Genomic DNA, 13963 nt, shown 5'->3' on the forward strand with positions numbered 1-13963 from the left:
AACCCACAAGGTGTAGATGGAAACAGAAATTTACACAAGGTGTAAAATAGAACAAGTGATTTTAAGAGCGTATCAAGAAAAAGAAATTAATATTACAACCTCAACCTCCCCCCAACACGCCCCCGGAGCAGTGTGGAGGACCCCTGCAGGAGGCTCGGGGCCAGCAGAGGGGGGCCCCTGTCCTGCAGCGGCGGCAGCGGCAGCAGCAGCACCACTCGCAGTCAAGCAGCGGGACTCCAGGCTCTCACTTCCCCAGCTGCTGACGTCAGCTGGCAGCCTGGGCTGTGCTCGCCGCTTCGGACATAGCGCCGAGAAAAATGCTGCTCTCCGTACCGCCAAGGGCAGGAATCAACCCATACAACGGCTATAACAGCAGAAACAGCAAAAAGGTAAACGCTTTCGGCAATTTCTCTCATTTTTGCCTTGTTCGCGCTGCAGGACAACAAGCCAGAGTCTGTCGCGACAAAAAAAAAGGGGGCTTTTGACAGTGAGCTGCAGTGTCCTTGAAAAGCTAAACGTACTGAATTTAACTTAACACTTCGTGGAGTGAATAATCAGCTCAAAGAGTGAAACCCGCTCCGTGGTCTGTCAAGGTGAGAATTTTTTCCAGAGCTCGGTCCTGTCACGCTGGACGCCCGCTGCTTTTATTTAGTAGTATTTATATGTGTGGGTGCTATAGTGAGGATGTCGATATGACTCTGTTCACTCATTTGAAAAAGTCAATGGTGGAGAGCAACTTTTATGGGTAACTGTACCGTGCTGGGATAGCGCGTCCGTTCCTGGATGTGTTTGTGGAAGTGGGGGTAGGGAGAGAGGCAGACTAGAGGGACATGTTATGAAATGATTTCAGCCTCTTCCATCCGTGGGCTTCGGACAAACACTCATATATGCTGTTAAACCAGCTCCTCATTGTCTCCGCTGCCGCGTAAGTTCGCAAAGTTTTTTTTTTCTTCCATTTTCCCTTTTTTCCTGGTTTCCCAGCTGAAAGCGGAATATGCCCCACCCCTTGAAAAATCCCACCAGACCATGATGACTACATTCCCAGAATTATGAATCGCGCTTTCGTGATCACGTTCACTGTTGACAATGTCACTTTTTCTGCATCATGTGAGGGAAATACAAACTCATCTGCAAATAAACAAATAAATAAATAAATCTATTTGAGAACTTTACGTTCTAATAAATTCAATATAGCCCACTGATGGCAGAACTCCTGTTTTTTTTTTCTTTTTCGCTTTTTAAAGTATTATTTTCCTGAGTCGTGTGTTTCTGTTTGGTCATGCATACCATTTGTGTTTTCTCTGGACCATAATTAAATTACACATGCCTTATTGTGATTTAACATTTACTGGCTCCACATTTGCGCAGTCTTCTTCTGCCCTGTCTGTTTTTTGTTTTTGCTTTTGTTTTTTTTGTTGTTGTTTTTTTTGTCCTGACTCTGTGAAAAGCATTTTGAAAATGTATATTGACATATTGTCTTTCTGTGATCTTGGGCACCGCCTGGCTGTGCTTCCTCTCAACTCTGATGTCAACATTTGTGCTTGTCAGAGGTCTTTGACCTCTTTGTTTTTACATGCACAGAATTTGAAAATTTATGTAAATGAGCTCACGTTGGAGAGACATTTTAATTGGATGTACAGCTATTATGCAGTTGTGTTTAATTGCTAAGTAAAGACTCCAAATTACCAAAGAGGAACGTCAGTTTTAGATTACTCAGAGTCTAATAAAAATGTTAAATGACACTGTGTAAAAAGGGAGAGCAGCATGTGTGAGTAATCAAGGGTGTGGATGCCAGTACTTGTAGTTTCATTCATTTAATTTGGTCATTTTGTCCCCATTTGTTTAAGTGTTATGCAATATATTCATATAAAGAAGCAGTTTGTTACTGTATTACATAGTATATCATCTATTCATCCTAAAGATTTGTTTAAGTTGTTGTAAAGCAACACTGATTTTTGCTCTTAGATAAAAGCCACACAGCCCACATTAGGAAGTTGTAGAGGTAACTGGCAAGTTCAGGCCTTGGATGCAGCTGACTGTACTTATAAACCACATGGTACATTTTTCTGTTTGCTTGTTTTGTTTTGCTTTAACACCAAAGTTTCATTTCACTTGCTGTTTGTTTCAATTCTCAGTTCGCACTTTGATTAGAGTTAAGGACCAACGTGCACAGTTAGGTGAAAACACTTGGATTGGTGAGGTTTATTACAGTTTAAGTGACTGGGGTAGTTTACTTAGAGTGATTGTGAGCTTTGCCTGACGTAAATGTCATCGTCAGAGTGCATCCTTCTGATTCTTGAAGTATAACTTAGAGATTTAAGACTTGTCCAGTAGCTTTATTCATAGTGCATATGTCCGTAATACCTCTTAATGTGAATTCTAGTTTCCTAGAAAGGGTATTTTAAAATAGAAGCAAGTATTACTTGGCAGTGCCTGCATTTGAACGCTTGCTTCCAAAGTGGCATTCAGATGCCTCTTTTCCGGTGTTTATTACATGTTTGGATACTTTCTAGGTTTCATCAGTAACAAACCAGAGACTTCATATGGTTGCTTAAGGTCCCATATTTACTAAATTATAGTTTGCAATGAGAACTTACACCATTGACTTGTGGTGCTGTTTTTTGTAGCTGGTTTCAGCTTTTCACAAAAGAACATATGCTGCTTTTCAAATGTATGATCAAACAAGATAAATATGAGCTTATTTCAATAAGACATCAGAAAGTTATTATCTGCTGTTACATTATATTTGGTATATCCATGTCTTTTTTAATCTCTTTTTTTCTTCTTTTCTTTTTTTGTTTACTTTCTCCTCTCTTATCTCCCAACCCTCTTATCAGGTCCAGCATAAATATGTAAAATCAGCAATAGACAAATTGAAAAATAAAGAATAATACTTAAATCATCAAGAGGGGCCTTATAGCAATTGTTAGAGCCCTAATTTGACTTTTAAATGTACTTTCCTATTCAGGAGGATTGGTTCAGTTGTTTTTTGTATCACACCATTAGAGTGACTTACTAGCACTGTTATTAGTTTGGGTTTTAAATATTAATGATGGTGAACAGAAACTGGAATGTATAGGGATTAGTATATCAGACAAGCATGGTTATACACAGCTACGATGTGCAGGGCCAATACAAAGTAAAAAAAAAAACAAACTCTGTTTCATAATACTTTTTAGCCTGTTCAACCATTATCAACTCAATTACTTCTCCATGCTTGCATAGCCCACAAAAAAATCTAGTGTAAATAAATCCTGACAGTTTCTGGGCAAATTCAGTGCGAAACAACTAGGACACACCAGATTAGTATCAGTCCTAGGTTGTAATTTTGTTTGCTAATTGCAGTTAACAAGCTGAATAGTTTAAAAAGAAAGGAGGGTATTGAAAAAGTACTGTTAAATGAGGTTAATATGTAAAGAAAAAGTTTTACCCTGCAGTTACTTTAAGGGTCCCATGCTCCTCTATTCTGCAGAGCTGTGATTCACAGAGAAGTCAAGTTCACCAATTTATCCTCCAGCCTCTACCTCTCTTTCCTCCTTTCTTTCATATTCATGCCATACCTGAGCTAAAACGTTCACACAAAGTGAAAGCCTGAGTTAAGGTAAACCAGTCGAGGGGTGAGAAAAGCGTTTCTTTGTGTGTGCGAAGTGATTACCTCGACTGAGAAGGCGTTAGGTTTCTGTTGTGCTTAATGCCAGCTGCTCCTCCCCTGACTTAGCGCCTAATTTCCTCCAACAAATAAATAGAATTAATGTTCTCAAATCAAATTTGGTTGGTTTCTGTGTAAAGTTTCCTGGATGGAAAAATAACAGGAGGCGGATCGTCCCTTCTTAAGGTATCACGGGTCTCAGTTTAGGCCTCATCGAATGGCATGTTTTTGTACTTTTCATTCAGATTTTGTTCTCTTCCCAGCAGGAGTCTTTTTCAACAAATGTCAACTTACTGCTGTGATTTAAAGCTCTGGATGCCTCAGTATCGCCTCAACTCAGCCAAAGAGTAACTATAGATGAAAAAAAGGAAAGAAGCCCACAGACTGGAGCAGTAAATTGTGACAGGAATGTATGGGGTTGCACTTGAAAGACCATATATATGTAGTCTCCTATGACTTTTTAAATCAATGGTTTAAACCTCCCACTTTCAACTCCTCAAGCTTTCAGACGTCACCATTTCTGGATTCTTGTCTTAGGCGAACTTTATGCTCCCTCGTGTTCTTAGATCATAAACTCGCTTGAAGAGCGAAGCAAGTTTGAGTTTGGTTGGTAAAATGGGTTTTTAGCTCATTAACTAGAATTCAGTCAAAAGCAGAGACTAAACAGGTTGTTTGTAGATGGATGGATGTAGTCAATCTAGGAATTTTAGAGGCTAAAACAGAGTACTTTGCTTTTAAATATGAAAGTCCTCTTGGCATTAACAACACTCATTAATAAGCCCCTTTTCGGTTTTATTTACTGAATATTTCTAGCAATTAAATTGCATTTGTCTTAAAATAAGAGTGATTACTTGCTATCTCAACACTGAGTGAAACCACTGAAGGCAATTTTCATCACAACCGAGCAGATCTAAATTTCTGTGAAAAACTGGGTGCAAGGAAAGTTCTGTGCCCTGCAGCAGCAGGAGTGTAGCTTTGACCTAAAAAGCGGGACAAACTAAATATTCAGTCTGATTGATTACCTACAGTATGTCAAGCACATTATCCTACCACACGGACAGGAAATGAAACCAGCTGATGTCAGGGAGGAAAGTCATCTGAAACTAAAAATATTTTTTTCTGCTGTTAAAAAATGGTCAGCAGTCTTGTAAATGTGCATGGTGAGTAGTAGATGCACAAAACATGCAAAGTCACCAGGATTGTTTGAAACATGCTATAAATCAGACAGCAGGACATTGTAACTAGAAACTACAGAGGAAAGTATCCTTGTAGAGCTTTTTATATGTCAGTCTTGCTTATTCATTACACCTCATTACAACTATATACAGACATACCCCTGACATTGGTGGGGAGAGCCTTGGTACGCCGACATGAGACATGAAGCCATGGCATTCATTTGGCTGCACACTAATGGAAGGGAGCACGTGTCTAGAGGAGGCTTAAAACTTATTACTTGACTTGAGACATGAACAACAGGAAAGTCGTAGGCTGCGGAAGTTTTAAATTAGCATTAAAACATTTTATATTAAAACATCTTTCATAGCTAGTATTAATTCTTTCCAGCAGCAGCTTTCAACAAACAAACAAACCCTGATAAACCTGCTGTAGAACACAAAGTTCCAAAAGACGTAAATGTTGATTGGGATTAGGGAAGAATTGGAAATGTAGTAGATTTTGACCAGTTTAATTGAAATTCAGCTACTCTATGTCAAAAACACAGAGACACACCAGACAGAACAGTAGTGATGGTAGCTTAATGATTGGCACCCAGCTCTGCTATATCTGCTGAAACTAGCTTTAAAATCTGTGAACCATTTTTTTCTGCAGAGCGTTGATACAGAATTTGCTCTGGTTGCAGTTTGTAAATATTTTTGGAAACCAACATCTTGACTTTATATTGTCAGCATAAATTGAAAGTGACCACCTGCGTTTAATCTGTTTAGATAAGTCTGGGATATCTCTTACTTTCAGTTTGAATACTTTATAAGTCCCTCTCAGTACTGGCTCTGCTCAAGCACAAAATTGGTTACACACAACTGTTTTGTTTCTCCATACATCTAAAAAGATCTGTTGCTGAAACTTTACTTTCCATGGATGTAATCGTTCAAGATTTCTCTTGTCCTTACAGCATCTGTCTGACCTTATCCTTTTGGCCCCATTGTATTGGTTCTCATGGCTTCCCTTGTAGAGATGTATAGATCAAAGGTTTTAGTAGGGATTTCTGGTTCTGCAGCTTTAAAGTCTTCCACAAAGAGAGGGGCATTACCAAAGTAAACCTTGCTGTGGGTGTCATGCGACAGAGAGATCTAGCAGCTGCTTGAAGGCCTCCAAGTTAAGTTTCTGTTTCAGTTTTTCAGCCTTTTATTTTCTTTTGAACCAAGTTTCTGCTGCTCCCAGTGGTAGTCTAAGATTGAATATTGTGTCTTTACAGTATAAGCAGTGAATAATATCACTGAACAGCAGCACTAATATAAAGGATCTGTATGTAACATTAGTATGGGTGATTGAGGTAAGTCCTAACCCACATCCACGCAATGATATAAGTGTTTTGTACAGACAAAAGCTTTTCCAGGAATTTATTTCAGTATTTTCTAGCATTGACTAGTAAATTGCAAGTATTGCAAGTGAAAAAAGCAGAATTAATGAGCACTCACTTTTCCTCCTTTGAGACAACCACATGTTATCACTGGAAACGTTTTTCAACCGATACATAGACTCATACATAGTTGTGATGGCCATGTCAGAGTTGAGTCCTTTTCAGAATTGGGATAGACAGCAATAAAAGCTTCACCCATCCATTAAAACAATGGTATGTTGTCTTTGCAGCACAGGTCACTTTTACATAAATGTTCTACATGGCGTTACAGTAATAGAGCTAAAGTATGCATGTGATATTTGCCATTTTGAAGTTTATCCTGACAAAAAATACTGACAGGTTGCGTCTTACATAAATACCTCATTCAGTCTGTTTCTCTCAGGTATTAAATGAGGCACAGTAGCATATCGTTTTCTACTATTTTAAAGACCAAAATCGGTTTTGTCTCCATATTGTTTACTCACCAGTCTAAATCTTGTATTTTAGGGCTGAAATAATGACTAGACTTGGTACATTTTCTTCTTAATATGTTTAAGATAATTTATATATATGAGGGACACTTAACATATATCCTCATGGATATAATAACTCCACAAGTTGGAGTATATAACACATGCTGTTGGCTTGGCTGCTTATGAAATAGCACATAAACCAGCTGTTTCACTGCAGTGAATATCCTTGCTGAACTCTGCTGTTCAGCCACCTTTGTCCCTCTGGCCCTTTGCCAGGTATATGTTTATCCATCTCTTTGTTTACTGTGTCAGATGTTTTGGATTGGTCCCCAGGTTGAGTGCCGATTGCATCAACCGGCCAAGGTGAACAGGTAGAATGGGAGACAGAGTCCTTGGAGAAAGCACAGCTGTCAGAAATCTGATGCCAAGTACTGCAGTTGATGCCAGACACTCAGTGTGTCTCACATTTTGTTAGATCTCTAGCTGAGCTGTGGGCCAGTGTTTTCAGATATCTGATCCCAAGCTCTCCAGCCTTTGCCACCTGACCCGTCTTGAAAGCCATGAATGTGCATTTGTACTGTGCATGTGTGTCAAGGTGTAATCGGCAACGTAAAATCCCCTTTCAGATATGCACTAGTTAAAGTTAATCTGAATGCAACTGAATGTGTTGGTGTTAATAAGCACCCTGGTGTGTTCCCACAACATTTAGTGATGGCAATCTGACAAGGTCAGACTTAGTAACATCTACAAGTAGAGATTGGTTAATTTAGCTTCTCATTAGCTGTTCAGAGGAATCTCACAGACTGTCTTAAAGAAATAAGGTGTCTTTTTAGACTTAATTAGTTACAGCCCCTTGTTTTTTTTCTTGCATGTCTAAGCCAAATAAACATGAAAAAACCTGCTTATGTGTGTTTGAGCTGTGCCTGAAGTCTTTGCTGTCTGTTTGAAGATATATCAGTATTTTTAACTACCCCATCTTTTGCTGTATTGTTTAACACAGTGTTCTTGTTAGCTTGATATGAATTTTTATGGCAATGTGAGATGTGACAAATTGAAAATTGTGCATCATCTCACTTACAGTAGTGATGCAGAGGTTCTCAGATAAAGTAAGAGATCACACTTTTCTCAAGTTGATAACGACTACCTTGATACCCTCATGAGTATAACACATACTGCTCAATAAGTTCAAACATGTAGAAGAGTGACATTTTGTGCTTCTTCCATCTACTGCTGCAATGTTTACATAACTGGTCACTGTTATAGTGATAAGGCATGTAAAAAAACTTAAACTCTAAAAGGACTTGGGTCATATGCCTTGCTTAGTTTGCCGTGTAACCTTATGTATATGGGAAACATTGTGTGCACCATGTTCCTTTCTCTGTCATTTCTACAGGTGTGACTGAAACCATGAGAAACGTTAACCCAAATGGGACTGACACTTAATGACTGTTCCTTAAGAGATTGATGAAGTCATTAATGTTTTGCATTTCATGTTTGAAAAGGGCTTGAAGACAGATGAGTTGCGGGTTAATGTGTGGGTATAAAAACACAAAAGGAAGGGAAGGGAGACAGACAGAAAGGAAGGAAGGTTCAGGAACGAGTTAGGACGTGAGTTTGGTGTCCCTGTCACCTGGTTGGAATGTAGAGCTGCTCATTCAGATGGGTGCGTGATAAGATCAGAGGCAGACACAGAGGATTTCCTGTCTGCTGCCAGTATTGCAGCTCACATTTTACTAGACATGCAGTCCTGACCTAACCCTTAGCTAACATTAAATATTGTTTTAAGGGTTTTACAGTTGTATTTTTTATTTTATCATTATGTGAGTTTTCAACAGATGGTACTGTTGTTCCGTCTATTTTGTATACTTGCATTATCCTTCTTAGGCTCCAGCCTACCCCATCTGCCATCAGGTGAGAACACCCTGAACAGGTTGCCAGTTCGTTACAGGGCCCAGAGCCATTTTAATTCATGTCAAAATTGCAAGTTACAAACATTTTATTAAACGTTGAGTCAATGTAGTGTTATCAATTAAACTAATATGTGTGTTTTTGGATGGTGCCAGAGTAATCCCAGAATCCACACAGAAAGGCTCCAGCTGAGATTCAAACCAGGAACCTTGCTGCTGTGAGATGACAGCACTAACCAGCACACCACCATACAGCCTGGTACTGATGATTAAAAAAAAAAAGACTTGGTTAGCTGTATTGAAGTCTGCACCTTAAGACGTTACATTTTAGTGTTTATAATTTTTTATCAGTATAGGATTTTTTCTAACGATTCCCTTTTTATTTGTTAGAATGAAGAGAAAAAAGATGCAAAGCAAAGCAGCAGCTGGAAGCTGCATCCTCATTCAGGCAGGCTATAAATCTGTACATAAACATGCACTGTAAGATGGTCAGCTGGTCAGACAGTCATAGCTCTTTCCTGCCTGAGGAAAGGCAGGAAAGAACACAGAGCAGGGGAGGCACCAGACCTCCCAAGAGCTAGGAAATCCATGGAATCCCTTGGGTCAAATTAGGGTCAGTTGGAGAAATCCTACTGGGAGAGACTAAAATAAAAACAGAGGTAAAGAGAGAGATGCTTTGGCCCTGTTTACACTGCAACTTTTCCATGCAAATCACCAATATCCCTTTGCGTATTCGGAAAAGTTGCATTTACACGACAGCGGAGAGACTGAAAACGCAAATAGGACTGGAAACGATGTAGTGTGCATGCTAGGCTTGTAGTAGGTAGTGAAACTCTACAACGACCTACCCAACATGTGCACCACATCCTCATCAGACCTGAATAGTATAGAGGTGTAATAAATGTGTCTTTGCTGATGGAATAAATGTTTTTTTAAAAAGCAGGTTTTGATTTCAGAGACCAGCAGCACAAACAAAACACGGTGGTCCGTCTGAGTGCACAAGTGCAAGATGATGTGACCAAAGTCATTGTTGCTAAAAGATTCTGGTTTGTTTTTACATGCACAGGATTTGCCTTGCATGTCAGGAAAATTTTACTCTGGTGTCCATTCTCAAACCTTTGTGGTTTTGTACACCCAAAACTCTGTTACCATGTAAACAAGAGGCCAAGGCTCAATAAAACTTTTGCGTTTTATTGTCTCAGCAATGTGTGTGTGTACACAGGACCTCAAAGTAGGGTTGAATGCTCACACACGTCATTTCCTATACATGTATCACTTCTAAGAGTAGATTTTATTGTCAGCATGATAACAGCCACTGTTATAATTAACAAAGATTTTGACACATTCTTCCTAAAGGCAACCTCAGAGTCTTGATAGAAGTTTACATAGAAGTACAGGAAATTATTTTATTTGTAGAGATGTGCTTGATTTTTATCTTAAGTTTGGTTCCAAAAATAATTCAGTGATGTTCTCAGTCTGACAGAAGAGACAAACTGAAACATCCGGGCTCCAAAGTAAAATACTGAAATAGATTTGAAGGTATTCATAAAGATGGAAACAAAAGCATGTCAGATAAAATTAACTTCTTTGACTTGAAAGTTACAGTTTTCCATTTTAAGGATAGCAGATAAACTGATAGCACTTTGAAGTACAGCATTGGCACCTTTATGTAACTGAGCTTGATGGAGGATCACCAGAGCATCACTGAACCATCTATAAGCACAGATTTTTCTTTCAGTTTTACCTGCCGTCAAACCCAGACTACACACTTAACAAATTTTGTTCTTTAGTTTCCAAGAAAGAATCCCTTCATAGATTTTTATCACCCATGCTGTTATGCAGCTCTTTTAAGATTTGTAGAACTAGTAAACTGTAAGTGTGCATGTGTGTGGCTGCAGACTGGTGATTTAAGGGTGTTATTGCAATAATATGATCCTGGTTGTGTCTGGATGATGACTGGAGCTTGGCACTCTGTTAAAGAGTGTATGAATGAGATTATAGGCCTCTGCTTTCCTGTTCTTTCATTCACAAATTAGCTGCCTTCAAAACTGATTCATCATGAATTACACGGTGACAAGATAGATACTCCTGCAGGCAGACCCTTGCTCTACCTGTCCTGCAGAATGTATGCATCTGCTAAAAAAAAAAAAAAGCTCTTACTTTTAGTATAATTGCTTATTTATCATAATTATTCAAATTTAGATAAAAAAAATAATGCAAAGCTTTTGCATCAGATGTCTTCTTTCTGAGGATGATTGCATCTAATCTTTGTTGCAATTGCAGATGGATTGCTTTTTTAGGGAACAGTTTCATTGTGCTGCTATTTTTGAGAATGGGTGTTTGGTTGCATTTGAAGAGAATAAACCAACTAGACTTCCTTCATCTTTTTACTATGACCACAACTGAAAGCGTTTAAAATCCAAGGCAGTCCATACATCCTGAAGTTTACATGTGGACATTTGTTAGTATGCCTGAAATAAAGACTTTATTTTACATTGAGAAGATCATGCTTCCATTACTTCCATCTACCATGAAAAAGCTATGTCAAGGTCGAGGTGCATCATCAAAGGAATGACTGTTTTTGCCCGAGTTGCTGCCGTGCTGCTGACAAAGTAAAGGTCAGAGGAGCTGTCTTAGAAGGACTCCATGCTTTATGTATGGTGTCTAATTAGCAGATTTGGATGATATTGTAGGTGGTCTTGGTTTTTCTCTGTCTCCCTGCTGGACTTTTCCTTAAACACCACCAGGTTGATCAGTGACCCTTACCTCCCTCATTAACCCATTGTCTGCCTGCCAACTTGTTAAAATGACTCTCTGACCTCACAGCTGGACTCTCTTCGGCTTAGCTATAGAGGTTATTTATTCTAATTCCTTTGTGTGCAACATTGAAGAAATCTACATTAATGTGATTAAAGGAATATTTCCTGGCAAACTGACAGCATGTACCAATTTTGATGAGCCCGTTCTGCTCTAAAGTCCTGCTGCTTATTACATCAGTCTTCTTTAGAAAGCAGTCATTAGATCTATTCTTGGAAAGAGGGGTCTTTTTTCTAAGTTCTTGACAAGCAAAGAGATAATAAAACCACATTTACTTATCCATTAAAAGAAATGCATCTGCATGGTTACACAATCTTTTGTTTCATATCTCCCAGCACATCCACTGTCCCGTAGTGAGATGATGCATGGGTTGTTGTGCAAGATCCTCTCATGTTCCTAGTGAGCCATTGACTAGTTGACTGCTGTAGCTTACAGCTAGCTTTCTCTGGCAGTTTGTCATTGTAGACAGATTAAACAGAAGAACTGAAAGTAAGTTATGAAGATGATGTCAGCGTAGCAGTTTGTCACACGGGAATGTTAGTTTTGTTGTAAAGTAGAAAGTCCTGGTTGTGATTTTAGTCATTTTTTTAATTATTTCTGTTTCAGTTCTTATGAACACAATGTATGTGGGTTCTGAATAAAGCCTAAACGTACTTTTGCAGCTTCCCACTAACTGTAACTGTAACTGTTCCTTTTAAACACTATTTGATATTAAAATAGAATATTAGTGGGTTGAGCTTGAGGGCTTGGAAAGTTTAGGGAAGAGAAAAATTCAAGTTTAAGCAGATGTTAGCGATTCAGTTTCAGAGAAATGCTTATAAGAGTTGTACTGCAAAGAATAGCTCACTGTTAACGTCAAGTTAACCAAATCATTCTGCACCACGAGACTAAGTAAAAGTTGGTCTGAATATATTTAAATGATAGAGTTTTTTTTCACCCTTTTAGAGTGTCCAAAAGTAAAAATGAAGTTACCCAACACTGAGAGAGCATAAGAGGCCCCTTTTCCTTATGTGGAGTAGTCAGCCAAGAGGCCCCACATTCCCTTCAGAAAGGAGTATTTGTGAGTGTTGACATGAGGACTGTATGATATCAATTTTCACGGCTCCTTCATAATTAGCTGTTTGATGCAGGATTACTTTCCATTTCTCCAAAGCTCCAAACACTGATTTAGATCTTTAGCACTTTGAATAAAAACATCAATGTTCATTGAAGTTGAAGTATATTGCCAATTATTTCTGCTTTTTTTTTTTTCACACACAGTATTGTATGCTTTCATTTGAACTGCAGCAGGCCTATGTGTCCTCCGGCCATCAGATGGCGCCCCCCAGTCCCAACACCAACAGCAGTAGCAACAGCAGTGGCGGAGGAGGGGAACAGCTGAGTAAAACCAACTTGTACATCCGCGGCCTCCATCCAGGCACCACGGATCAAGACCTGGTCAAACTATGCCAACCGTGAGTTCTCAAGTAACTTTTTGATTATTTTTTAATTTTTTTTTATAATTCAGGCAGTGAGACATCACTGATTGGTTTTTGGGTTACTTATATAGAGTCTCAAGAACCTTTACAGGAGTAGATTGGCGGATTAAATAAAATCAACTGGGATTTGTTCAAATATTATGTAATTTACATACAAATCTTACTGTGGCCTTGATGATGTCTAGAAGTGCGATATGCTGTATTTTTGATTAACAGCATGCAAACCTGGGTATTTACAAAACCTGTGTTTGTTGTCACTCTCTTATATATTAAAGAAGAAATAAGGCTAAAAAAAATTATAACTTTGCTAAGCATGATCAGTTTAAGAGAGAAAAATCTGGCCTAGTTCTGTGTAGACTTTACAAATGCAACAACTCTAAAGCTCAGTTATTTACAGTATGTTTTTTTTTATCTTGTATGTTATACCTAAAAATAAGCAGAAATGAAAATGAAGACATGATGTAACAACTGCAGATCACCGTCAGGATCAGGCAGAAGTAACACTATGACACTTCTTTTCATTTTTTATCCATTTTTCTGTGTGTACACAAACATCTCACATTGATTATTACTGTAGTGGTTTCTGGTTATTTACATTCTGAACTGTGTCAGGCTAGCTGCTAAGCTGAGTCAATTTTTATGCAAACATAGGCTAATCACCCTCAGCAGTAGATTGCAAAACTGTTGAACCCTTCTGATCATACCGATAGGTTTGATCTGCTATATTTCACTTTAACAGGAAAATGCATCCAAATGATGCATCAGAGCATTTGATTTTTTCCTATGTTTTTTATGAGCAAAGTTCTATCAGGTTTCTAAGAACAGTTTTATGCTTCTGCTATGCTGTGTTTTGTGTTGTTTGGATCAAAGAATCTGGAGTCATTGTTTTTGTTTATTTCTTCATGATTAAAAAGCTTATGGTTGGGCCACAGCTGGTTTTATATTCCCGTCAACATTAACTGGAAAAAGGTTTAAATTTAATACTAAATTACATAAAGGCTACACAGAAAATTATTGTAAGGAGAAAACATCTGCACTGTCCAGAGCTATGGTCTTCATCTGTT

General features: G+C 38.5%; 1 protein-coding gene across 2 annotated transcripts in view; it reads left to right on the top strand.

The window, feature by feature from the left end:
• Positions 1-226: 226 nt before the first annotated feature.
• The window catches only part of LOC121636574 (RNA-binding motif, single-stranded-interacting protein 2-like), a 31176-nt gene continuing 17439 nt past the window's right edge, over positions 227-13963 (top strand). Inside the window, exons 1-2 of one of the 2 annotated variants that reach the window (XM_041980171.1) lie at positions 227-389; positions 12712-12875. In XM_041980171.1, the coding sequence (XP_041836105.1) occupies positions 318-389; positions 12712-12875 (236 nt within the window). In that variant the 5' untranslated portion in view covers positions 227-317. Of the gene's footprint in view, positions 390-12708; positions 12876-13963 lie in introns of both variants that reach the window. The other variant, XM_041980170.1, reaches the window with a different exon arrangement.

This window comes from Melanotaenia boesemani, chromosome 3 (genome assembly GCF_017639745.1).
Source record: "Melanotaenia boesemani isolate fMelBoe1 chromosome 3, fMelBoe1.pri, whole genome shotgun sequence".
In the NCBI taxonomy this organism is placed as follows: Eukaryota; Metazoa; Chordata; class Actinopteri; order Atheriniformes; family Melanotaeniidae; genus Melanotaenia; species Melanotaenia boesemani.